The sequence below is a fragment of the Esox lucius genome, chromosome 24 (assembly GCF_011004845.1).
Source record: "Esox lucius isolate fEsoLuc1 chromosome 24, fEsoLuc1.pri, whole genome shotgun sequence".
Lineage (NCBI taxonomy): Eukaryota > Metazoa > Chordata > Actinopteri > Esociformes > Esocidae > Esox > Esox lucius.
In genome coordinates this window covers 14,413,846-14,441,294 of record NC_047592.1, presented here as the reverse complement: position 1 = coordinate 14,441,294, position 27,449 = coordinate 14,413,846, and the positions used below count along the sequence as shown (strand labels likewise).

The 27,449-nt window shown below is 38.9% G+C and overlaps 3 protein-coding genes across 5 annotated transcripts; all 3 read right to left on the bottom strand.

The window, feature by feature from the left end:
- Nucleotides 1-1,264: 1,264 nt before the first annotated feature.
- On the bottom strand, nucleotides 1,265-9,823 carry LOC105020601. Its single transcript, XM_013140348.2, has 6 exons — nucleotides 9,754-9,823; nucleotides 8,418-8,783; nucleotides 7,966-8,316; nucleotides 1,650-1,778; nucleotides 1,494-1,543; nucleotides 1,265-1,384 (listed from the first exon to the last, which is right to left on the bottom strand). The coding sequence occupies exons 1-6, from the start codon at nucleotides 9,821-9,823 to the stop codon at nucleotides 1,265-1,267; spliced, it is 1,086 nt and encodes a 361-aa protein (XP_012995802.2).
- Nucleotides 9,824-14,847: 5,024 nt separating this feature from the next.
- On the bottom strand, nucleotides 14,848-17,142 carry LOC114830298. 3 transcript variants are annotated; one of them, XM_029117604.2, is made up of 6 exons: nucleotides 17,093-17,142; nucleotides 16,558-16,902; nucleotides 16,210-16,251; nucleotides 15,863-16,132; nucleotides 15,416-15,450; nucleotides 14,848-15,311 (listed from the first exon to the last, which is right to left on the bottom strand). In XM_029117604.2, exons 1-6 carry the CDS (start codon nucleotides 17,133-17,135, stop codon nucleotides 15,183-15,185), a joined length of 864 nt encoding a protein of 287 aa, XP_028973437.2. In that variant the 5' UTR covers nucleotides 17,136-17,142; the 3' UTR covers nucleotides 14,848-15,182. The 3 variants fall into 3 exon arrangements, 2 of the variants coding, with proteins under 2 accessions (XP_028973437.2, XP_028973438.2); XM_029117605.2 differs by having other exon boundaries at nucleotides 16,210-16,245; XR_003777981.2 differs by having other exon boundaries at nucleotides 15,259-15,311; nucleotides 15,638-16,132.
- A 6,401-nt stretch (nucleotides 17,143-23,543) lies between these two features.
- On the bottom strand, nucleotides 23,544-26,679 carry LOC105010076 (signal-regulatory protein beta-2-like). The gene is given in 7 exon segments (XM_034290801.1): nucleotides 23,544-23,681; nucleotides 24,005-24,039; nucleotides 24,189-24,320; nucleotides 24,455-24,805; nucleotides 24,948-25,322; nucleotides 25,422-25,493; nucleotides 26,676-26,679. Coding segments are annotated over 7 exon segments (1,107 nt in total).
- Nucleotides 26,680-27,449: the final 770 nt, after the last annotated feature.

Genomic DNA, 27,449 nt, shown 5'->3' with positions numbered 1-27,449 from the left:
CACTCCGCTCTGCTACAGCTGGTCACCTCATCATCCCCTGGTCCATGCTACGGAGCTTTGGAGACAGGACTTTGTCTAGGGCTGCTCCCAGGCTTTGGAATGCTCTTCCACAATCAGTCTGTGATTGTGTCTGTGAATCAGTCTGTCATCTTCATCCACCGCCTCAAGCCTGTTCAAACAAGCCTACCCCTAGCCCCTTCCCTTTCACTTCATCCAGTGTCACGTCCGAGTCCTTTACTTTACATTTGTCTGTGTTTTGTCCAGTTGCTCTCCTCGGATATTATTTGTTTTCTACCAGATGTAAAGCGTCTTTGGGTCCCAGAAAATAAATATATACCTTTAATTTATTATTATTATTATTATTATTATTATTCTGTGAAGGAGTGTTATTGCAACATAATCAGTGCGCTTTTGTCCTAAAAAGCAAACAAAGGAAACCGTTATCAATTAAAGGATGACTGAATACAACCAATATTCCTTCTGTTGTGGTGTCTGGTGTTCCACTTTAAATGTGACTTCATTATTTTACAAGAGGCCAAAATCATAAGAACACATTGAACTACACATCAGAAAGACTGTTTAGAGGCCAATGTAGAGAACAGGAGAGTCTTCCTGTGGAAAGTTTGGTGTCGGTCACTGGAAGATCAATGTAAAATGTTTCATTCCAACTTCACTAAAGAGCTGTGTGAAAAGAAATCTTTTACATCTGAGATAATTATGCAATAAGGCATGAAGGGGTGAGGTTTATGGCCAATATACCACAGCTAAGAGAACACTGCACATAGCCCTGGTATATTTGCCAATCAGCATTCAGGATTCAAACCATCCGGTATATGATTGCTAATATATGATTTAAATTATATTGTAATATGCATTGAGTTAAACTTCAGAAACAATTGTTTTAACATAGGAAATGCTTTATTTTGCATATTTAAAGATACAGTTTGAGTATAGTATTTCAGGGGCTGATATTAACACAGTTTGGATGGTTAAGTTGTTTCGACAACACTGCGCATCTCCCCCAACTCGGCTCAGCCCATGACAAGCTGCCTGAGTGTTTTATAAGTCTGGTGTCCCTGGCGACAGCGCACCCCCTCATTTCATGTGTGATTGGGTCTCTATCCCTAACCAGTCTGGACCTGAATGACACCAGTGATTTCTTCACATTTTACTGAATACACTTCAGTTGAAAGAGCTCAGAAGTTTAGATACACTGTAGTGAAAAAGAGCTACAGTAAAATGGAAAGTTTGGATTACTCCTTTTCTATTGTCTAATTCCGGAGTATATGACCATCTTCTCTTTTTCCATGTTGCTTCTTTGTCCTGAAGACCTGTTCTTGTTCAGATTCAGAGCAACATATTGAAGATTGTCTGCATCTTGGTTCTATGATAAACAATGGAGCCTTATTACCATTGCATGTCTATTTCTCACAATGTGGTTTTGCACAAAATCTGATCATGCTTAATGGCAACATGAAATGATTCCTGCTTACCATTCTATCTGACCGGGAAACTGTAGGATCTCTTGTCTGAGAGTCAAGTCCTGAAAACAAAGACACAGTGTAATCAATGTACTATAATATCATTTCTCAATTGAAGATTGAGATGGAGATACGACAGAATAGCTTCTAAAAAGGATGTGCTCTGACCTCTGCACTGGCAACACATCATCAAATTAATCTTGAAAATAATGTAAGTAAGTACAATGATCAGGATGATTGAGACGCCCAATGCTACTCCCAGACAGTACACCAAAAGAACAGGTTCAGTGTAATGGCCTGTTGAAATTAAACAGGAATATGAGAAACTCAGAGTTGAATTAAATGTATACATTTGAACTGCAGCTAGAATTTAAACAAAGGCATGATACATTACATCAAGACAATTAAGAATAGCGTCTATAACATATTTGGTTTTCTATAAATTCAGATAATCCACCCTAACTGTATAAGCATAGACATATAAAATGTGGACCTACCCATCTCTAAGTACAAAGATCATCTTTTGTGTTGTCACCCTCTTAATGACTTGTGTCTTGAGTGGAAACACTTAACTGAAAATGGCAAAACCTTTTTGATGGGGTTACTGGTGATTGGCTGACCTCGACACATCATTTTTAGAAACGCCTTATTAACCCACCATGGTCTTTATAAGGAAATGAGAATCACTTACTGTACATGATCAACTCAAAACCGTGATACAATGAAAGGACTTCACTATAACGGGCCACATTAAAGCCATCTCATGGTCCAATATAATCATTTTTAATAAATACAAATACAACAAATACATTTCCACTGGAAACATCCATCAATTATTTTCCCACTCTCTGTAAAGCCAACCTGAACAGTTTATTTAAAAAATGCATGGGATATGTGCATTCATAGTACAGATGTCAATGTTTTGGGCATCAACAGCTCAACCCCATAGAGCAGGGCAGTATTACAGATGACCTTTAGGGGGGCAGTTTAACACAAAACATGTTGAAATGTGTGGTGAACAGGGGTGGAGCTTAATTAATGTTCATTAAGTCACTAACTACAGAATGTAACAAGACCATTGTATTTCAGTATCAGTCCTTAATATTCACTGCAACATCTCCTAGTTGAAGTGTAACACCTGACAGTTTAGTAGTGGTCTGGAGTGTCCTGTATGGGAAGGCCTCTAGGCTGTAGTACAAAACACATTTATAAACCATCTGTACTCTAAATTTAATCTGTAAACAAAATGTCCAGTAAATATCTGATGATAAAATGCTTATTAAGGCTGCAGTGCACAGGTTCATATGTCAGTAAAAAGTGTTGCTTATTGTTGTGGCTGTGAACAACAATGAAAGCTAGAGAAACAATAGACTGACACCAAAGAGACATCCTGCTGTAAACCACACCAGGACTGAAAGGCCAACCAGGCCAGTGTGATGAAAGTGTTGAGGACAGCGTCTTGTTCTCACAGTCGACCAAAGTGGACAGGTACCAGTGAACAGTTTAATGTGTGTGTATGTGTGGGTGGGTTTAACATGAAACAGTATATGTTGCGTCAATAAAACCCCTCTGCATAATCGTTTATTTAGACATACTGAACATACACAAGGATTGAGCATGAAGAGGAAATTAAGAGGATATCACAGCAACTTTAGGACAGAGATTAAATCCATTAACCAAAAACATGAGCAAGGTATCACACTCGGTTGAATTCAAAGTTGGAAGACCTTACTGTCAGATCCTGACCATCACCTCTAGACCAGCATAGAGATGTCCAGAGGCATCACGTCTGTCAGACCCTGACTATCATACCTAAACCAACATAGAGATGCCTAGAGGCATCGCTTCTTCCAGACCCTGACTATAATACCTAGACCAACATAGAGATGGCTAGAGGCATCCCCTCTGTCAGGCCCTTGACTATCACACCTAGTCCAACATAGAGATGGCTAGAGGTATTCCTTCTGTCAGACCCTGACTATCATACCTATACCTACATAGAGATGGCTAGAGGCATCCCTTCTGTCAATCCCTGACTATCATACCTAGACCAACATAGAGATGACTAGAGACATTCCTTTTGTAAGTCCTGGACCATCACATCCAGACCAACATAGATATGGCTAGTGGTATCCTTCTGTCCGGCCCTATCGCCTCCAGAATAACATAGAGATGGCTAGAAGCATCCCTATATTCTGGACCTGACAGGCTAGTGGTGGTGAATTGAAACAAATGCTCTCTTTGACATTTACAAATGGTTAACTATATATATACACTCACCTAAAGGATTATTAGGAACACCTGTTCAATTTCTCATTAATGCAATTATCTAATCAACCAATCACATGGCAGTTGCATCAATGCATTTAGGGGTGTGGTCCTGGTCAGGACAATCTCCTGAACTCCAAACTGAATGTCAGAATGGGAAAGAAAGGTGATTTAAGCAATTTTGAGCGTGGCATGGTTGTTGGTGCCAGACGGGCCGGTCTGAGTATTTCACAATCTGCTCAGTTACTGGGATTTTCATGCACAACCATTTCTAGGGTTTACAAAGAATGGTGTGAAAAGGGAAAAACATCCAGTATGCGGCAGTCCTGTGGGCGAAAATGCCTTGTTGATGCTAGATGTCAGAGGAGAATGGGCAGACTGATTCAAGCTGATAGAAGAGCAACTTTGACTGAAATAACCACTCATTACAACCGAGGTAATCAGCAAAGTATTTGTGAAGCCACAACACACACAACCTTGAGGCGGATGGGCTACAACAGCAGTTATGGGGATGTTTTCTTGGCACACTTTAGGCCCCTTAGTGCCAATTGGGCATCGTTTAAATGCCACGGCCTACCTGAGCATTGTTTCTGACCATATCCATCCCTTTATGACCACCATGTACCCATCCTCTGATGGCTACTTCCAGCAGGATAATGCACCATGTCACAAAGCTCGAATCATTTCAAATTGGTTTCTTGAACATGACAATGAGTTCACTGTACTGAAATGGCCCCCACAGTCACCAGATCTCAACCCAATAGAGCACCTTTGGGACGTGGTGGAACGGGAGCTTCGTGCCCTGGATGTGCATCCCACAAATCTCCATCAACTGCAAGATGCTATCCTATCAATATGGGCCAACATTTCTAAAGAATGCTTTCAGCACCTTGTTGAATCCATGCCACGTAGAATTAAGGCAATTGTGAAGGCGAAAGGGGGTCAAACACAGTATTAGTATGGTATTCCTAATAATCCTTTAGGTGAGTGTATATTTATATATATATATATATATATATAGTTTATTACAACATATTTGAAATATGAAGTTAAAATGTGTAGAGGCATTTGTATTTTTTATTATTAAACCTTTATTTCAAGGAACACAGATTGAGACCAAAGCACTTTTACAGCTTGGCCCAGCATATAAATGTTTACACATATTGTTTATGTCCAGTGATTGAAAAGAGAGAAAAAAACAGGGCCTGTGAGGTCTGCGATGTCCCTTAGTAGCAGTGATAATGTTGGTTTTTCTGAACAAATGCAACGCACTCCTTTGCAAGTCTTCAGACAGTGGAAAAAAGTACACGGTACAAACATGTATCTCTCCCACAGATAGATGTAACACCTCTGAACCATTACATACATCAGAGACCCCGTTTTGAAATAGTCACACTTTTTCTCCCACAGATATGTGTATGTGGTTATAACAAAATGTACACTCTACATGTACACTGTACATGGCGGTACTAGTACCGAAAGGATTTCACCTAGGGACCTACAGACACAAAGCTCTTCAACACATCAAAAAGCCTTTCAACACACCAGAGACAGTATTGAAGCCTGACACATCAGTGACGCAAAAACGCCAAAGCCAAACTGGCAAATCATTTCTGGAGCAATAAGCAGACAGGTTCCTCTTCTGCTTGCCCCAATGGCCCTGACTCCACTGGAAATAAACAGTGACATCTCTCATTCTGGTGTACCGTCTCTCTGGTACAGGGACAATGAGCAGAACAGAATGTCTGAATGAAAACAATAATACTTTGTCCAGTTTTTGCACCTCCTGATACTTAACTGAATAAAGTTTACTGCAAAATGGTTATGGGAATTTGACCAGCCATTATTGACATGTTCATTGAAATGTCACACGTGCAGGTTGAGCAAAGTTGAAATAACTGCAAAATGATTATAAATATAAATGTAATATCACATTTTTATTTAAACAATGAAAACCAATAATAGTGCCCAACTGTGTCTCCATTAACAGTCTTTGAAACATGAGACATACCATTTTGGGGTTACTTATCCCAGCTATATGTGGAAATTAATATCAGTGTTTCCAAAGGGTTATCAAATTAATACAACAATGCAGTCTTTTTAATTGTTTTTTTACACTGGAATCCAGCAAATAAAACAATTACAATATAACCCGTTCACACATCCAATGTTGCAGAAAGTGGTGGTCAAAAGAAGGATGGGCCTAATTTAGAATCAAGGTGATTGGAGCCCACTCACACCCTGTCTCTGTGACTCAAACCAGAGTAGATGGTTTCTTCCTCTCTCTGATTTCTCATCTCTGTCTTTTCCCTCCTTGGTCTCCTGGACTGGGCACTTTTCTTGTCAGTGAACTTCAGGGAGACATAGTTCATGGTAGTGTCATCATGGAGCTTAGGGATGAAAACATAGAGTAGGTCAGTAAAGACACTAGGTTTAATAGTCAAATGTTTTATTTCTCAATAACCCATATCCAGTCTAAAATTTCGTAGAAAGTATTCTGCTAACCTGTCTGTTTGACATGTTGGCATGAGCATTTCCTTGATGGTTATCATGCGAAAGGGTCCCTGCAAACATGAAAAGAATAAAAAGACAAACACTCAAAATGTCTTAATATGCACTCTTTAATTTGTAGCTATTCGAGGGAGTAAAAAGTTAATGACAGAGCCAATGATGCTTTGTCCAGGCTGGGACAGAAGTAAAGAGGAATCTCATTTAAAGGGAATCTCTAACAAACATGGTTTTAGGTTGAACCTTAAGGGCAATCCCTCTCCCAGATTGTGTTCTGGACTTGGGGTCTGTGAAGAGACCTCTAGTTGAAAGCCTTGTTTGGTGCTGATATATGTTTGAACTTTGTACCACGTACTTGAAAGGCAGCTTGGAACCCCTCAACAAATCTACACCCCCGCAAAAAGAACAACATTGATGCAGTCTCTCTTAATCTCTGCGCCAATAGATTGACATGCATATTACTGACATGTGTCCACTGTGTGCATCTAAGTGGTATACAGTACAGTTTGTGCTGCCATAGTTTGGGCCACATGCAATGTCCTATTTTTGCTGCCCTTGATCACTGATATTCCTCTTCACATCTTAGCAACCACCAAGTCTATATGTTTGAAACATATCAGCTTTCTGTCTAGAGTAATATATAAGAGAAAGGTTTATTCCACTATGTTCCAACAAGAGATTGTTTGACAATATCTCTAACTATTACATTGTGATTAGTGACAATTATTTTACTCTACAGTACCTGCACAGTGTTCACACTGTGACCTCTTCATTCTCATACAGAATATAATCTACAGTACCTGCAGTGTTCACATTGTGACCTCTTCATTCTCATACAGAATATAATCTACTGTACCTGCACAGTGTTCACATTGTGACTTCTTCATTCTCATACAGAATATAATCTACAGTACCTGCACAGTGTTCACATTGTGACCTCTTCATTCTCATACAGAATATAATCTACAGTACCTGCAGTGTTCACATTGTGACTTCTTCATTCTCATACAGAATATAATCTACAGTACCTGCAGTGTTCACATTGTGACCTCTTCATTCTCATACAGAATATAATCTACAGTACCTGCAGTGTTCACATTGTGACCTCTTCATTCTCATACAGAATATAATCTACTGTACCTGCACAGTGTTCACATTGTGACCTCTTCATTCTCATACAGAATATAATCTACAGTACCTGCACAGTGTTCACATTGTGACCTCTTCATTCTCATACAGAATATAATCTACAGTACCTGCAGTGTTCACATTGTGACTTCTTCATTCTCATACAGAATATAATCTACAGTACCTGCACAGTGTTCACACTGTGACCTCTTCATTCTCATACAGAATATAATCTACAGTACCTGCACAGTGTTCACATTGTGACTTCTTCATTCTCATACAGAATATAATCTACTGTACCTGCACAGTGTTCACATTGTGACCTCTTCATTCTCATACAGAATATAACGTTGATAATCACACTCAGAATCACAGCAGTTGTCAGGAAAGAAATAACGATGAGGAGTAGAGGATTACTCTGATTACCTAACGGGTCAGAAACATGCAGACAGAGGCAAACTTACACAGACGTTAAGGCAATTGCTTCAAAAGCTGAAAAACTAAATATATAAAAATGGATTTGGAGATGAATAATTATCACACGTTGATAATAAGTAAGGCATATGTTAGTATATTTTACCTCCAACATCCAGCTTGGTCCCATTCCCAAACAGTATCTCTCCACATGAGGCCACAGCACAGTAGTAAGTCCCAGTATCAGAGAGGCTGAGGTTCCTCTTGGGGAGGTTGTAGACACAGCTCTGTGTAGGAGACCCAGACTCAGGGCTCTTCATACACTGACCACTCCTGTCTCCATTGGTATAAATGATTCCTGGAGGAGATTCTCCTGAGTCATGTCTGAACCAATAGACACTGTGTTCTCCTTCACAGGTCTCAGTGCTTACTGTACAGTTCAGAGTCACTGATTCTCCAGGCTGGACTGATTCAGACACCGGCTGCTGAAGCACAGACATGCTATTGGAATCGGAACCTGAAAAGAGTGTGATGTACTTAAGATCATGGAGTGCCAATGCAAATATCCTGTTTGATTCAATATTTGATCCTGCTTTAGTGCCAAAATGTGAGAGTTACCTTTGACAATTAAGACAGTTCCTTCTGCTATAATAATTTCATTGATTTTCAGAGCAGCACAGTAGTATGTAGCGGAGTCCCCTGGTTCAGTCTCTATGAAAGTCAGGTTAAAACTGTCCTCTGCCCTCTTCACACGTAAACGTTTAGTCCTGTTAAAGTCTTTGATGAAGTTATTGAAGTAAGAACTCTCCTGAGAGTAATGATATGATGATGCCATGAGAAGAGGCTTTTGTCCAAAAGTTTGTTTTAGCCAAAGTACACTCTTTATCATTTCAGATGGGCAAAAGCAAGTGAGAGAAACACTACGTCCTAAATGTGTAACTACCATAGGGTCTGGTTGGGTAACATCATTGGTTACTGCCAAACCTGTGAAGTAGAATCAACAAAAACAAAATAAAGTTTAAGACAAAGTAAGGACTAACAAAACTCCATGAGCAAAACATTTATAAAAAACATAATTCCCATTTGTATCTCTTACCCAAGATGGCATTAAACAAAATGTTTGTCCAGTACATCCTCATAACTGTGAAGATCTTTTAATTCCTGATGCACTGTGTGGTGTGGGTCTGACATCTAGGCACCTTATATAGAATGACGTGACACCGCTAGTCCTAATGTAGGAGGGGGCACTGAACTGAGGGATTTTTATTGGCTGGCTGAACAGGCGATTTAGCAATTTCAAGATCACGGGAAAATCAATTCCACACCTTTGATACATTCTCCAGAAAATCTTCTTTTCTCAAGTGGAATTGTAAGTTCTGATTATGAACTTGAATTACGTGGAAATGAAACCAAAGTTTACATGTGAAAAAACAATTGATTTACAAGTTAGAAACGTCCTTAGTTGTTGAACTCCTCAAATGTAAATAATATTTATGAAGCATTACGTTGCCTACATGAAAGTAAAATTTTAACCTTCCTGTTGTGTTTGTTGAATGTCTCAACACATTAAAGAACAACGATAACAATGTAACAATTAAAACATTCAAAATCTGTGAATCAGTGGTGGTTACATTTCATGTGTTCTCATGCACATTTTGGAAAATACCTGGTGGTTGTTAAATGTGCCGAGCAAATTATATGCACTGCATTAATGGCACATTAATGATTTGACATGACTTGGTGCACAGAATGCACCTCTTCCTTTTGTCTCTTCTGTCTCTGGAGGCAGTAGATCTTCTTCTGGCCCTTGCATCTCTCCCACCAATCCAGCAGAGCATGATGTTTGAGGAAGGTGTTGGTGCCTTTGAATCAGGGGCATCACCATGTCTTTCCCCAACTCTTCTGGGAATAGTCTCCTCTTAAAGGATTTCCCCTGCTTCCATCCTGGATTCACCTTGGACATCTGTCCATTCTACTTCCTTCCAGTTGCCGTTATAAATTCGTATCCCCACCAAGTTTGTCATGTTTATTGCTGTAGTTTAGATGGACTCTGTCAGGAACAGTTCCAAGCAAGATTATATGTAATCAACCCGGAACATGAAGTTTCTTGTTGGTCCTGGGATCATCCTGATAACATTTTCATCCGATCTTCTCCGGTGGGGCTGAAGACCAGGACAAATTCCCATTCTTTGACCGGAATGTTACAACAACCCTCAGCAGGGCCCTCTTCCTCATCACTCGGCCCTCTTCCTCATCACTGGATTGTTCCACATCGGTTGTCTCTTGGTCTGGATCATTTAGTGTGTTGTCTTCAACCTCTGACACTCCCTCCACCACTGCATCTTCACTGTCAGCCTCAAAAAAACGTTATATACCAGAGCTGCGAGAAAAGTTCTATATATTATTGAAACAATGCTGTGATTGTTTGCAGGAAAGATTCCCTTGGGGAAAGGTTCCTGTGGGGGTTGCCATGGAAGCCAAAAAGGGTAGTGAGGGATATGTGTGTGTGTGTGTGTGTGTGTGTGTGTGCTCAAACACACATGCATGTGAGGGACTGGGAGAAAAGGTGTGGCAACTGGAAGAAATGTTATATGCCTGAATTAAATTGTACACACTAATTGTCTCACCCATTCATTTCTAACGAACACCTGGAACACTGTAGGTGTATGAAAGTGAAATAAAACACCCAAATCATTTGTCAAGATCATCAAAATGTGTTTTGTGTGTTCAGATGCCCTGTGTGGACAAGGACAATGAACCTCACGCCATTCAGATTAGATGAATAAATCGGTCCAATTCGACCTGCACACAACATGAGGGTTAAAATGCTGACCAAATAATAAAATCCTTGACTAAATGAATGAGGTAACATCCCACTTTCCCAATAGACGTCACTGCGCGTCCATGCATACTTTCATTCAAACATCGAGGATGATGGACGTTGCATTTTATACTTGTTTCTAGCAAGATTTGTAGGTTGAGAAACATTGACAAAAACTTAAACAGAAATGTAATCTCAATAGTTTGTCATTGATATTGGTATTTTCAGTCATTGAATTAACAGAGTTTCCTTGCCCAGCACTACCATGACCTGATCCTATCAATTTCCAAAGATGTAGCATTAAGATTTGTGTAACATGTGAGGTAAGGAAGGACAGAGGCGAAGAAATGGTGAACAAGGACTTTGAATAACCAGGCTCAATACAGGAGAAATAAAAATACTCTGCAATGTCACAATTAAACAATGACCAACAACCAACACAGGGGTCTGGGAAAACTAAATAAAGGGGTAATGATAACTAAACGAGAAACAGGTGAAATCAATCAACAAACCTAGAAACAGAACAAACAGATGCAAAAACTATGTACGTGTCACGGTCGAAGGAAGGCACGACACAAGGCGCAGAGCAAGTGTAGAGTTAAAAAGTTTCAGTGGTAACCACAAAACAACAAAATGAGAGGCACAAATGCAAACTGAGGCACAACACAGCTTGCACAAACAATGACCCACCAAACTAAAGCAAAAAATCGCAACTTAAATTGGGTTCCCAATTAGAGGCAACGCTGCTTCTAATCGGAACAATCAAAAACAGCAGCGTAGAGATGCCTAGAGGCCCCCAGCCCCGAACCTGACAGTATGTAGTTATATAACAGCCAGCACGACATAAAAATCACCATGTCATAATGTTTTTGTTTACAGAAAGCACCATGTCAATACGTTTTCGTCTACAAAAAGCACCATAGATGGTCAAGAGAATATACACAATTACGTTTTTTTGCCCAAAAAATAGGGTTAATCGTTTTTGTGGATGATTTTGATTGCTTACAGAAAGAAAGCGAACACACTGTGAACCCGGCTTGATTTTGAGAACCGCTGGTCTAATGGTCCAGTACTTGACGTCTCCTGTAGGACACCCAGGATGATTACAAAATAAAGTCTGGTGAAAATTACAATGAAGAAATGATGGGAACCTGTCCGAGAACAGTCTGAGTCAAGTGAAAAAGGACATGTTTGGCCAACTCTCTGTCCCCTTGTGACTTGTCCATATTCAAGCTTAACATTGTTGTCATCCATCGTCCACCAAGTGCCTTTGGAGACCTCAGCAATGATCTTAATGCCTTGATAGGCTCATTTCCTGAAGATGGTTCACCACTACAAATGTATTTCTATAGTACCTCTTTCTTTGAACTCCTTTCCTATATTGACCTCATACTTTCCTGGACTCTTATTGTCATGACTAGCCCCTCTGTCAACTTACATTACTGTGGTGGAACTGAATTTGTATCCGTTTTAAAGATGATTCCAAGGTGTCAAATTAATGTAACGGATGAATGGATGAAAGATGCATGTAGAGAGGCTGGGAAAAGCAAGAGATTGTTTCCACAACCCAGTCTTAGTTTATATCCTCAAAATAAAGTCCTGGGTGTTGAATAGCCTAAGATAGGATCACAGGACTAGTCTAGAAGATTAGTCCCCCGTATCAACTAGGGACACATTTCAATCTATGCTTGCTGGTGCCATATTATAAAAAAGTGGCCTAATGCATGGGTCAAGTTAGGATCATTTAGGCATGACCTTTGGTCCTGAATCAAGACCAAAAGAGACACATCTGTAACCATTTAACATACCCATGATACAGAATCCCATAATACATAGATTATAAATATCAATGACTCTACAAAGTAATGAAGTAAATATAGAATTAAAATTGTTCAGTTCCTTCCAACGCAACATCATTCTTTGTCTCCTGCTACCACCTCTTAGACCCTGCTAATGTTGCTTTCTCATCCCATCACTCTCACTGTTCCCTCTCCTGGTATAAAAACAAGGATGACCTCTATTTTTGGCCTAGAGGACGATACTTCATATCATAGTTAAAACGTGTTTTCCTTTAGGTCAAGTTAACTAATAGTTTGTTTTCAGTTTTTCCTTCCTTTTATCCAAATATGCCAACATATGCTTCTTCATATAAAGAGTGGTTTACTACTTATAAAATGGGAATCGTGAAAAATATGTCAAAGAAATTCTTGACACCATTGAAACACCCTGCTAAAAACTCCTGCTGAGAGAAAGAGAACCTGACAGAGCAAAGAGAGGACACAGATTGATGCTCAGCTAACTTTATCAAAGTTTAGAGAGAGCCTACATTATTTTAGTCAGCTGCATAGTATCTGGATGTATTGTATGTGAGGAAGCATTAGTGGCTCACAGTCAGAAGGCCTTTATCTTGAAGAGCAAATAAAATCTGCTGGGGTGGATGTTTTGCAACTTTCACTGTGAGTGATAATGTTACAAGAGGCCAAAATCAGTTCCTGTAACATGAGGCATATGAAAACCTCACATCACATGAATGAGATAACATTAAACTCCACAACATTATCAATGTGTTTAGAGGACAAAGAAGAGAACAGGTCAGTCTTGAAATGGTATATGACAAACCACCACTTCCTCCATGTTGGTTCTGTGTTCCAGACCTGTTCTCACTGTTCAGATTCAGAGCAACACAAGAGACTGTCTGAATCATGGCCCTGTGAATAATTGACGAACATTGTTGATTTAGTCTCAAAATTACTGATTTAGCCTCAAAATTACCAAAATGAACTACATCAAATCAACTTTTATACTCCTTCATATTTAAAGGAAATTATTTCCGTTACATCATTTCTATCATGCTACTTATTTCCATTTACTAGATGACTCCTGTGAAAGCAACAGGATGTGGTCTTTAAAAATGTGGTTTGAGTGGTTGGGGTTCAGAAGGAGGGTTTGGTGGTGGGGTTTGAAATCTTGTTCCTACACATTCCATATAAAGTTCATTACTTGTAACATAGACCCATAGGCCCTGGTCAGTAATAGTGGACTCTACAGCTAGTGATATGGAGCCTGTTTACTAAGTGTGATGGATGCTCTGGAGAGATGCTTCACTCTGCAGTAAACCAGTCCCAGATTACTTTTATATTCTGCATAATATCTTATGTCTGACTATTTCAAATTAGGTAGCTCAACCCACTAGTCTGTTGTAGCTAATGCTTAAATGATATGGTTGTTTTCCAAAACAGTAGTATTCCACCCTGTATCAACCTGCAGCCTTTATATCTGGAGCTTAATATTGTGGGTCCAGGTGGGTTACTGCATGGAAGAGCAGATGCTGCTGATGTGGGGTCAGATGTCCAGTAGATGAGTAACCACAGAGTCAGGACAATAATGTCCAGTAGATGAGTAACCATAGAGTCAGGACAAGAGGGCATCACTGCATGAAAAGGCTTTGATCTTTAGACCAGCAACATATTCAGATATACCAAAACTCTGTCAACAAAAAAACATGCACAGGCCTTAGGAAAACAAGTAACTACTGAACGCAATTCAAACTGTCAAGGCGACAAACTAAACTGATACATATTTCACTTGAATATGATGTGTCAACTCAAAAAAATGTTTAGTTATTGTAGTGATGTAATGCCAGCTTGATTTGGTGTTCAGTGGAAACCTCTAAACACACCTCGTTGTGTGACGTGTGTTTTCTCAGGCAGTCTTCTCAACACCAAGCTGAAATGATGTATCAGATGAAGGCAAACGTAGACAGCTGCACCATACAACCGTAGTCTGCTCACTTAAAAGAGCAGTTGGGGAAATATGTTAATTCCCCTTTCATGAAACGCATCAATGCACTATTGAAGTATTTTTGCACTTAACTGTTCATGTTGATTCAAACACATTTCTGTGATTAGTCATCTGTACAGTGTGGTTATTAACAGCAGATAGTGGTGGACACGTCCTAGAAGACCATCGAGTCCTAGACGTACATCACTGCACATTACGCATTTAAAGAAATTATAAACCTGTCGGTTAAGACAACAACAGTACAAAACTATGGGAAATCATCTGACTCCTCCCACATTGTACACAGTTCAACTCTCTGAAGCCTGTGGTAATCTGGTGTTGGTTAATGTCTGGTATTTATAAAATGAAGGTGAGGATGAAAGGAGATGTGAAACTTGATTGGTTTGAAGAGGTGTGGTTTACACACAGAGTGAGAGACAAACGTATAAGATAGACAACATACAAACCATGTCTTTTTATTGCATTGTACTGTAAATTTGTTCCAAAAGTTTGTTGCATTTTGCATTCAAAATCATATGTAATGTCATTTACAAAAATGTTGTAGGCATCGTTGTTTAATTTCTTATTTGAATTCAGAAGGTAATAACATACTGATGGTCACCTCAGCAGGCCATATATGTCATGTAGTTATATATGAAGAAAATGTGGCCAATGTGGCTTAGAAGTTCCAAGAGTGCTCCTTATTTGTTTGATGAGTAATAAAATAGGAGGACAGAGCCCAGCAACATCAATAATCAATGTCAACATAAAAACATTTTACATTATCTAGTGGAAGCGTAAACAACATCAGAATCCTTCTCCATCATGTTCAGCTGACTTTTTTTATTTCTTGGCGTCTTCTGACTAAAATTCAGTGCTGCATAGTTAAGATCTGTGTCCTCATCCACATCCTGTAGTGTAGAAATAACATCACAAAAACACAAACTTAATAAGGCTATCAAAGTATTGTTATCTGAAGTGTCCACAATCTGTTAATTGTGTCAGTTTCTATTACCTGGATATTTTGGCTCTGCAGTTGAGTCTCATTATCTAAATAGGAATATAGTTATTTAGATCAGTACACAAACGGCTCAAATACAAACATGTATCATTATTGTTATTTTTTGCAATGCCCCTAAGTGTGTGTGTTTCCTCTCTATTTGAACATAAATTAGGTACATCTTACTTAATTATGGAGCTTGCCTACGGAGTAGCAATGGAAACTGCTACTTCTTACCTTCTGGCTATTTAAACCATGCATCCCCAATGATATCTCTTCACTCTACAACCTCTGGCATCTTTGTCATCCCACCCATAACAAAGGGCAACTCCTGACCAGCCTAGTCAAACCTCTTCCTGGTCCTGGCACCCCATGGGGAAACTAGCATTCTGTTGAAGCAACTTCAGAAACCCAAACTTTTTGAAAGAGTTTCTAACTGGGTCTTGTTGAAAATGCTTCTACCTGTTTTTGTTTCTCGTCGGATCTTGAGAACCAGGATGATAATGACTATCAGGAGTACAACAGTCACACCACCCAGGATCACAACCAATGGGAACAAGTCCATAGATCCATTACACTCTCCAACAAGACTGATAGTTCCATTACACTCTCCAACAAGACTGGTAGTTCCATTACACTCTCCAACAAGACTGGTAGTTCCATTACGCACTCCAACAAGACTGGTAGTTCCATTACGCTCTCCAACAAGACTGGTAGTTCCATTAGGCTGTCCTATCAAATGAAATATTATGACATTACTGTTTATTTATAAGTGTTGTCATCTTCATTGAATGAAATTACAAACTCACTTTTCTTTACTTCTTTTTCCTCAGTTATGTTGGACCCTGGAACTTAGAGATCGGTAATGCAATTATAATTTTAAAACTTTAGGAAAAGCCACGGTCAGCATTTACTTGTTTTAGTTTTTTGCATTAAATATTACTGAATGAAGCGGTGTTTGAAACCACAGTTACAGCTTGTACTCCAAATAAAACAAGACACTGTTCTTCAGTTAACACATCGATTAAAGTTACATGAGTTCCTGATTTAATTCAACAAATGATTTGAGAGTAAAATATATGTTACATCATTATATTCCATATATATATATATATATATATATATATATATATATATATCGAAAGCCATTCTCTTACCTTGAACATTTAAACATTTTGCACTGACAAATACCATGTGCTTAGTATTTGTGAAAAATCCACAGAAATACAAACCACTGTCAGCTATTTCCACCTTTGTGATGTTAAGGAAGATGGTGGTGTTGTTACTGTACATTTCAAAATGTCTATTTTCTAAGTAATAATTAACTGTTGATGAATGAGAGCTGTACATAGTCGAGATACACACAGGCTCTGATCTGTTGACTTGTTTAAACCAGGCTACATGTCCCACAACCGTTGAAATATTGGAGCACATCAAGGTGACGGACTCCCCCCTAAGTACCACCATAGTCTGAGACTGGAAAAACAAAACAGGGAACAAACCTGAAACACAGTGAACAAAGTCAGATTCACAAATATAACAGTTGATTTAATACATTATTTCAGGAATCAACAAGTGCTGGACTGAACATTCGGCTGAGGTACACTCTGTCCATAACTTCAGATTCTATCTTCAGATTCTAATACAACCAATCGTATACCCTGTGTAATGTTTAGAAGTAAATTAACTTACTCAATCCAAAGAGCAGTAGAGGTGGTAGTGAGGATCTCGCCATGCTTTGAGAAGAACAATTCTTCTGATTGGCTGTCAGAGAATGCCTCTATTCACTCTGAGATCACTATGAGATCAAAGGGGATTTCATTTGAAGGGGGCGTTGTTATTGTTGATATATTTAGAAAGCAGAAATAGCATTACTTTTATTTAAAATGTTTTAATATAAGGGCTATACAAATGTGGACAGGAGTGAGTGATGCTTTATATAAATGAATACAAAACCTCCACTGACACTACTTTTAGATTACTACAACATTCTTAGTTGGGGTTTGGTTTGTCTTCCCAGAGGTTCTAAGGACAGTTACAACCTGTTACCTCAGAAGCACAATACTAGTCTCACATTTCTCCATGGAACGTTGTCTTACAGTAGTGTGGTGGAACCTCTTGTATATCTATGAGACGTTGTTTTGAGGTAACTGAGCAGGTATGAATGTATTCTAAGCAATTCTCTCAATCTGAAATTTTAGAACTAAATTCAATGCTGCTTTGAAAAAGCCTGTGTGGAGGGCAGGTTGAAACTGACGTGCGTCATACAGACAGGATGAACATAACATTTCCTTATTGTTGGGCAGATTTTGAAGCACATGTCAATCATAGAAGATCAAAGTCACTTCCACAGTGCCATCACAAAGTATTCAGGCATCTTCACATTCTCCACATTTTGTTGCGTGAGACACAGAATTTATAATTAACCACATATGTACATTCATGAGACAATGCACTATAGCACATAAAGACCAAGTGAAAACACATTATTTTAAATTTTAAAACTGATAGGACATGATTTAGAAAGGCACACAAATGTCCATTTAAGGTCCAACTCATTACAATGTAAGACTTCATGGTTTGATTTTCAAGCTTTGACGTCCAAACTATCCCTGAACCTCCAAGCAGGCATGTGCACAGGTAAGGCTCAACCTGTGCAGAGCACATGCCTCTTTGCTATCCAGAGCCCTTTCCAGTTGACATGTGCCCATCTGCCTTGGAGACATGCGTCACTCACTCTGATGGACATGCGTCGTATGTTTTCTCACACTCTTCCACTCACTCCGACACATCGTCCGTCCATGTTAGCCGTATTACAGCTGACTTCCTCGATTTAGATGCCAAAATTATTTGCATGAGAACAGCGAGGCAAAACACAACAGGAAAGTAATTCAGTAACATTAAACAACAATAAAGCACAACAGCATGTTATGATCGGAACATTCACCATTTTAGTAGGAAATCAGGTATTGCTTTCGTAGTTGTGATGCTTAATGAAGTCTTATGATTGGAGATGAAGATGATGATGGATCTACAGACTTCTTCCCATTGGTTGTGATCCTGGTTGGTGTTTGTCTGTTCAAATCTGTTCAGACCAAACTCAGGTATGGATAATGTGATGAATGTGTATATGATAATAAGTGGACTGTGAACAGCATTTACATATGTAGGGTTTTCTCCTGATATTGACACTGTATATTAAGAATAGTTTGGTCATAAATAATTGTACGCTAGAAGTAAATAATCGGTTATCTCCTCTCCCCTCTGTTTATCACATTCATTTCTTGACTCAATGACCACCACAAAATTAACCGGTACTTTGTTTTCCGACATTTTCTTGAAAATACAAGGAAACCAAAAACGGTACATTTGAATAGTATGTAATCTCTCTCATCTACATCCGCTTAGTATAGTATGTAATAGTGTTTCCAAATCTACAGGACCCAGATCCTGGTCCACTTAATTTTGTCACCCTGAATTTCACCTCCAAGAAGATGCAGAGGAAGGAGATGGAGCTGAACACCCATGTAGTCTATGGAATAAGGAATAAAACAAGGTGGTTGGGTGGAAGAGGGGGAAATTGATACCAAATTATTTTTATCATATTCTACCGCATATTTGAAAGTTTTTAATCAAAATGGACTTAGACGTTGTATTTTTCACCCCTTGATATCTCTTCTCTTGATATGCACTGATCTTAGCCCCCATTGTTAGGAGCAGCTAGTCACCTTGTAAAGAGAAAATGATTGGTGTCTGAGTTAGAGGAGGAGGAGCATATCACTTCCTGTAGTTTGAAAAGCAGGAAGGAGCACCTCAGTGTTGAGTGAGACCTGAGGAGAAGAACATCACTGGGCTTCTCATAAACTAACAGTGGGCGATGAAATGGCCCTCATGATATCTACATTTTTCTCTGTCTCTCTCATTATGTTTTGGCATATTTTCAGTCCACCTTCCAGCGTTGAGTATGGTTGTTGTAGCATTTAAATGTTTAACTTCTTTTCACCTCATCAAAGTAAGTGTAAATGATAGTCATTTGAGGGTCAGTTGACAAGGCGGGGTGTGAGACTGAGACGGGGACCAACAGTAACTTTCCACTGCGGAAGAAGTCACGCTACTCTGTCTTACTACATTAGATGAGGAACCTGTACTACAGGAAGACAAGCCTTCAGTTCTCACCACAAGACTCAAAACCACCCACATTCTGCATAGATCTCTCATTTGTTTATCGTTTATTTAATCTGGATGAAGAAAATCGGACCCATGACCCTCTATTAGACCCTCTATTAGATAAACTATTAGATAAACTATGTCAATACAAATAAGAGAAAAGGTTCTTTATGTCAACAGTCACAGAGAATGATTTACCACATTTAATCTAAGCTCACATTTACCTGTGTGTGTATTTGTGATTTGGTCTTGTTTACCCAGCATTGGACTACTGCATTGTATCATGCTGATCACTGAAAAAGACATAAAGACTTTTTAAAAATTGATAAGGTTATGATGTTTTCCGCCTCTTGTTATTTCCTGTTTTCTTTTCACACTTATCACAGACCCCTATTTTAAGCAGCAGCTAATCACCATATAAGGAGAATATGATTGGGGTCTGAGGTAGAGGGGGAGGGACAATTGAGGAAAGCATCACATCCTGTAGTGTGAGTAGCAGGAAGTAGCAGCTCAGTGTTGAGCGGACCTGCTGGAGTGAACATCACTGGTCCTCTCATTAACTAACACACTGGGATATCAAACTGCAATCATAGCATCTCTCTTTCCTAACCCAGGGTGACCACATTTTCAAACCCCCAAACGGGGACCCTCATGTAACCGCACGTTAATGCACGCGCACATGTATGAGCTTATACACGCATGTTGGTCATCATGTATGCTTGTGATTGGTGGAGCGGGGGGGGCTTTTAGCTTTGATGAGAATTGTTGCTTTTCTACGCAGTTCTATGCAGTTGTTTGTTTGGCTCTGACTCATATGTGGAAACACTACAGAACTATTATTAGCCTAATATTATTTTTATTCTGGTGAACACCGGGACAATTTGCTAGTGAATGTGGGAAACCGGGACATTTTATTGTTTTACAGATATTTGTCAGGATGGCTAACCGGGACATATGGTCACCCTATTCTAACCCAACTCTCCATTTCTCTCTCTCTCTTTCTGTCTCGCTCTCTGTTTATGCTTCTCAGTGTGACTCGTCATGTCGTGCATCTCATTCTCTATTTAAGACTTGTGTTATGTTGACATTTTGGTTACACTCATTATGTTAGGGAGTCAAATTGACCCTAGGTGTTAAATCATTACCCAGTACTCACTATGGATATTTTAGGCCCAAACAAATGTGTTTAACCTCCATAATCAACTAATTACTCATATAACTTATAAAATGTACTAGTTTTATTTTATTATATAGTCCATTTAGAACACATTTACCTTATGATGAAGACTTGTTTAATCCCAAAAAATAGAAATGGATCTATGTTTGCTATGATGGACAAAGTTGACCAATACTTTTTGAAGTTCTAGACAATATTCTGTTTAATAATGTTTTGATAAGATGGAGTCTGATGGAGCAGAGCTGTCATCTCTGCACAATGAGCCATGATAGTGTTTACAGAGGCTAGGTATCTGGGAAGGCTCTCACACCACGTGCTGTTTGTCTCTCACACAATGTTGTTGTGTCACCGTTATCAAAGTGAACTACTCTGCTGAATATGTGAAATCGCTCAAGTTTCATGGATGCACGAAATATAAACCGATCAGCTATAACAATATGACCACCTGCCTAATATTGTGTAGGTCCCCCTTTTACCACCAAAACAGCCCTGACCCATCAAGGCATGGACTCCACTAGACCTCTAAAGGTGTGCTGTGGTACCATGAACTCATTGTTGTGTTCCTCAAACCACTCCTGAATTTTTTTTGCTTTGTGGCAGGGCGGAGTATCCTGCAGAAAAAGGCCAATGCAATCAGGAAATAACGTTACCATGAAAGGGTGCACATGGTCTGCAACAATGCTTAGGTAGGTGGTACGTGTCAAAGTAACATGCACATGGACCCAAGGTTTCCCAGCAGAACATTGCCCAAAGCATCACACTGCCTCCGCCGGCTTGACTCCTTCCCATAATGCATCCTGGTGCCATGTGTTCTCCAGGTAAGCGACGCACACGCACCCAACCATCCACGTGATGTAAAAGAAAATGTGATTCATCAGACCAGGCCACCTTCTTCCATTGCTCCTTGGTCCAGTTCTGATGCATATGTGCCCATTCTAGGCGCTACGCAGCCCCATACGCAACAAACTGCAATGCACTGTGTGTTCTCACACTTTTCTATCAGTAGCAGCATTACCTTTGTCAGCAATTTGAGCTACAGTAACTCGTCTGTTGGATCGGGCCACACAGGCCAGCCTTCACACCCCACATGTATCAATGAGGGTTGAGCGCCCATGACCCTGTCGCCAGTTCATCGCTTTTCCTTCCTTGGATGATTTTTGATAGGTACCGACCACTGCAGACCAGGAACAGCAGTTTTGGTGATGCTCTGACCCAGTCGTCTGGCCAATACATCCCACCCACTGACAGGTCCCATGATAATGACATTATCAATATTATTCACCTCACCTGTCAGTGGTCATAATGTTATGGCTGATCGGTGTATCAGTGTTATTCACTTCACCTGTCAGTGGTCATAATGTTATGGCTGATCGGTGTATCAGTGTTATTCACTTCACCTGTCAGTGATCATAATGTTATGGCTGATCAGTGTATCAGTGTTATTCACTTCACCTGTCAGTGGTCATAATGTTATGGCTGATCGGTGTATCAGTGTTATTCACTTCACCTGTCAGTGGTCATAATGTTATGGCTGATCGGTGTATCAGTGTTATTCACTTCACCTGTCAGTGATCATAATGTTATGGCTGATCGGTGTATCAGTGTTATTCACTTCACCTGTCAGTGGTCATAATGTTATGGCTGATCGGTGTATCAGTGTTATTCACTTCACCTGTCAGTGGTCATAATGTTATGGCTAATCAGTGTATCAGTGTTATTCACTTCACCTGTCAGTGGTCATAATGTTATGGCTGATCGGTGTATCAGTGTTATTCACTTCACCTGTCAGTGGTCATAATGTTATGGCTGATCGGTGTATCGCTCTCTGTCTTTGTATCCCACAATCTAGCCGCTGATTAATTTTTGGACTTGTAGTCTGCAATGTTAAATATGGACAGGGTCCTTTTCAAACCCTATAAGTTATCACACCTCAGAATAGTCTGGGTCCTCCCCACACTACACAACAAAGCCTTTCCCACAAAAAAAGTTTAGTTACAGTAATAACAAAGACAATTATAGCTTATGTTTGTGAAAGGTGAGGGGTGATTTAACTTTTATTGTGTGACATATTTTACTACATCGATCTCAGCATATTTCCGTAACACATTTCAACTGTTTCATCTGCACGACTCATCTAGTAAGCAATTGAGTCTGTGAGAAGCGGACATTACCCTTACCCAGATCTAAGCCCGCAAAACACATGGAAAATGGGAAAGGGTCTGAATACTGTCAGAATGCATTGCAATGTATAATTGATTAAACAAATTACCCCACAGTGACAAGACTATGGCTAGGCCACTCAAGGACATTCACATTGTCCCAAAGCCAAATCAGTATCAGTGTTATATTGTATTTTTGCACTGTTGTCCTAAAAGATTAATCTCCTACCCAGTCTGAGGTCCTGAGAGAAAACTCCATGAAGACTCTATTCTCCCTGCCAAGTAAGGATTAATGACTGTTCCCGTCACAACAGTTGTGTTTTTTATATTAAGTATAACATGTGCTATAAACATTTCATGGAACTAAAAGTATTTACCTTGTTAAACATGTCAAAAAGCAATATAGGTTTTTGACATGAAAAGAGACAAGAAAAGAGTGCAAGAATGTATTGTTTCTTGTGTTAAAACCAGTAATACAGCAATATGGGTTTCTTCATGATTAGAGGTGTTACTGAATAATTATTTGAATCTATCACTCTAACATAATTGCAGTTTCACATTTTTTGGGATCGCAAATAAAGGACAATATGTATTTAAGGTACTAAAATCAGTTTTATTACAGATAGTTTTTCTTGTTATCTCATTCCTGCTGCAGGTACCTGACCTCAGAGTACACTGCATCTCTTCTGACGGTCTTGTCTTTTACTCGTCTGTCGGAGGAGCTCTTCTTGGGATTAAATCTCACTGCTGCATAGTTTAATACATCACTGTTCTGGTTCTGAGGGGGTGGAGACATAACAAAATGCATAATAATTAAATTATTTCATTTAGGATGTTTTTATTTTCCAATAGCAGACATTCTTATAAGGGAATTGAACCTACAACCCTGGTGTTGCTAGAACTTTATCAACTAAGCTCTGTAGGATCCCAATCAGAAGATCAAAATGCTACAAAATCTAGAAGAACAAAGAGCAATTACTTCCAATAAATAAAATAACTCATTAATAACAAAATTTCAGTGAATATATCTATCATACATCTACATATATCTGTATGGAAAACAATGGATGTTAAAACTTTTAAGAATGTTGACAAATGTACCTGATTCCCCTGAAATGCTGGGTCACACGTCTTCCCTTAAAAGAGTTTAAAACAGATGAAGAATATTAATATTTAGGTGAAAATCAATTTTTCTGTAAATGTGTAGTGATTTGACATTTCATAATGGACATTTGAAATAAGTTTTATATTAGATACATTAAAAATTAGACATGATTGCAAATACCTCTGTGATCTCCTCTCCGAGTGTTGCATAACATCCAGAGGAGCAGAACTGTCACCATACTCAGAAGAATGTTGGACAGTATCAAGACAAGAACAGTAGGACTCAGATCAAAAGGATTGTCATGCCCTGGGACTGTGAGAAAATGTATCAGTCAATTATTGTAAGTGACCCAGTTATATAAGGACAATATAGGATAGGAGCTCACACTGAGGTAAAGGATGTACTAATTATTCTGATGAATTATAAAAACAAATGCTTTGAATTACCTTGAACATCCAGCTTAGTCCCATTTCCAAACAGAATCTCTCCACATGAGGCCACAGCACAGTAATAAGTCCCAGTATCAGAGAGGCTGAGGTTCCTCTTGGGGAGGTTGTAGACACAGCTCTGTGTAGGAGACCCAGACTCAGGGCTCTTCATACACTGACCACTCCTGTCTCCATTGGTATAAATGATTCCTGGAGGAGATTCTCCTGAGTCATGTCTGAACCAATAGACACTGTGTTCTCCTTCACAGGTCTCAGTGTTTATTGTACAGTTCAGAGTCACAGAGTCTCCAGAATGGACTGACTTCGATTCAGGCTGTCGTACAACAGGTATGTTTCTGGACTCAGAACCTGACATGAGGTTTAAAATTTACTGAAACATTTCAACATTTGTTAAAAAAGGCATGATACAGTTATTATTAAAACATTACATATTCCAAATATAGTGAGAAATTCGATCATAGTTGCAGATAATTTCAAGTTATTTTTGTACCTTTAACTATAAGAATGGCTCCTACCAAAAAACTAAACTTGTTGGACTGAGTACTTCCACAGTAGTACGATGCAGAATCTGAGCGCTGTATATTTGAGATGTTTAGGTGATATATTTCTTGTCCACATAGCACAGAAAAGCGAGAGTTGTTTTTGAATTCATTATGGAATGTAGGATTCTCTTCAAATATATAGAAGTTTGATAATATTTTAGGTGTATCTCCCAAGGTTTGCTTGTACCACAGGAAGTTCAGTGCTGAATTGTCTCGGAAACACTGTAAAATCACTGTGTCTCCTACGTTGGCTGAAACAAGGCGCATGGCTGAAGATTGAGCTGCGGCTAGAATTTAAACAAAGACATGAAACATTACATCACCTACATACACATTTAAGAACAGTGTCTATTACGTATCTGGTTTTCTATTAATGTAGATAATCCACTCTATAAACATATAAAGATCAAATGTGGACTTACCAATCTCCATCAGAAGTGGAAATGTCAGAATAAGTGCAAGGAACATCTTTTAAGTTGTCACCCTCTTAACGACTTATGTCTTGAATGGAAACACGAATGTAAATGGCTAAACTTTTTTGATGGGGTTACTGGTGATTGGCTGAACTCTACGCATTATTTTTGGAAACGCCTGATTAAGCCCACCAGGGTCTTTATAAGGAAATGAGAATCACTTACTTAATGTTCAACTCAAAACCAAGAACCAATAGTAGAACTTTACAGTCACTGCTCACATTAAAGCTATCTCATATAGTCCAATAAGATCATTTTAATAAATACAGTTACAACAGGTTTATAACCATTGGAAACATCATCCATCATTTCTTTTTCTCATTCTCTGTAAACTTATTTGTGATATAATTCAGGAGTGAGGTCCAATCGCAAAATTTGAGTTTAGCTCTTTTTTTCATTTTATTAATATCCGGATTCAGAGCTTGTAATGGCATGTTCATACAATACTGTTTGATGAAAATATGGGAAAGATATGCTTTAAAAGTTGATAATCTGCTCTGGGAGAGCTGGGCTTTGTTTATGCCCATTCAGCATAGTTCACACCATTACCCCACCCAGCAATTAAATTATTTAAAGGGGGACACTCTGACCTTATGTTAAACTGGTCTGGTTGGTCTCTAATAAACACATACTATATCAAACCAAATCAAATGAAATGAACGTTTTTTTCACATGCATACATGTGAAAAAATACATCAGGTATAAACAGTACAGGGAAAGGTAAAGTATCTTAGCAGCAGGATTCAATAAATGTCTAGTAGCAGCAATATAAGTGCAGATAATTTGAGTGCAGGTGGACAGCCACTGTGCTGTTTAGCTGTCTTACTGAACTGATGGACTGGTTTGTCCACGCATCAGAATCAGAAAGAGTTTTATTGCCAGGTAAGTTTTACAACAAACAAAAGTGACCTGCTCACTTTTGTGAAGAAACTGTAAACATAATAGCTAGTCATAATCACACACACCTGGATAAATGACCCGTCAATCAGGTAGCTTATTATCAAACTTGTTCACTTTTGTGAAGAAAAGCTGCTACCCAACAAACAGGACCATGAAATGTTAGCTATCTGGTAAGTTAGCATCGTTACCTAGCTAGCTAACAGTCACGTCAGTAGCTATAGCTAGATATATAGCAAGGAAAAGGATGTTGACAACTTTCTGAAAAGAAATGACCTGAAACTAGTTAGCAAATGTTAGACTTACCCATATACATGTAAATGTTTCACGGCAGAAGGAATATCTCTGATTACATACAAAGTCCTCTGTCGTTTGCGTTTGGTCTTCTGACTTTGATTACTACGCCGTGTGTTTTCGCTACCGTTCACACTCAAGCGGTTTTCATTACAGTAATTTTTACATCTTTCATTGTCTCAGTCATAGATTCCATGGTTGTCCTTTGCTTGTAAATGTAATCCGTGGACAGTTGGACAGTTGTTTTATACAAAATGAGCCAGCGTTTTCCTTTTGACCACTGGCATTGCAATGAAATTCCTACATTTTGCCTAAACGTTTCTAACAGTATCCAAGTCAGGGATTTCATCATTGTCCTCCAAAAAATAGTATTTCGCAACATACTAGTTTTTTAAGTCACATTAAAGTTAACATCTTTAAGAAGATATTTCAGCAAAACAGACTAAATATCCCAGAACATGTTTTTCTTCTTACAAATGACTCTCCTGAAAAGTAGTGACAGGCGACTTAAGCCCAGTTTTCTGAATTCTTTCACAATTTAGCACCTGAATAAATTATTAAGGTATGCATAGGATATTTACATTGATATTTTTCAGCAGACAATACAGATGTCACTATGTTTTTGGCCACAACTTGGTTGTGTGTATTAGACTCCACTCCATAGAGCACCCCAGGTCTGTACTACAGAACAAAACGTTTTGAAATGTGTGGTGATCAGGGGTGGAGTTTAATTCATGTTCATGAAGTCACTACAGAAAGAAAAAAGCTAAATATTCCTAAATATTC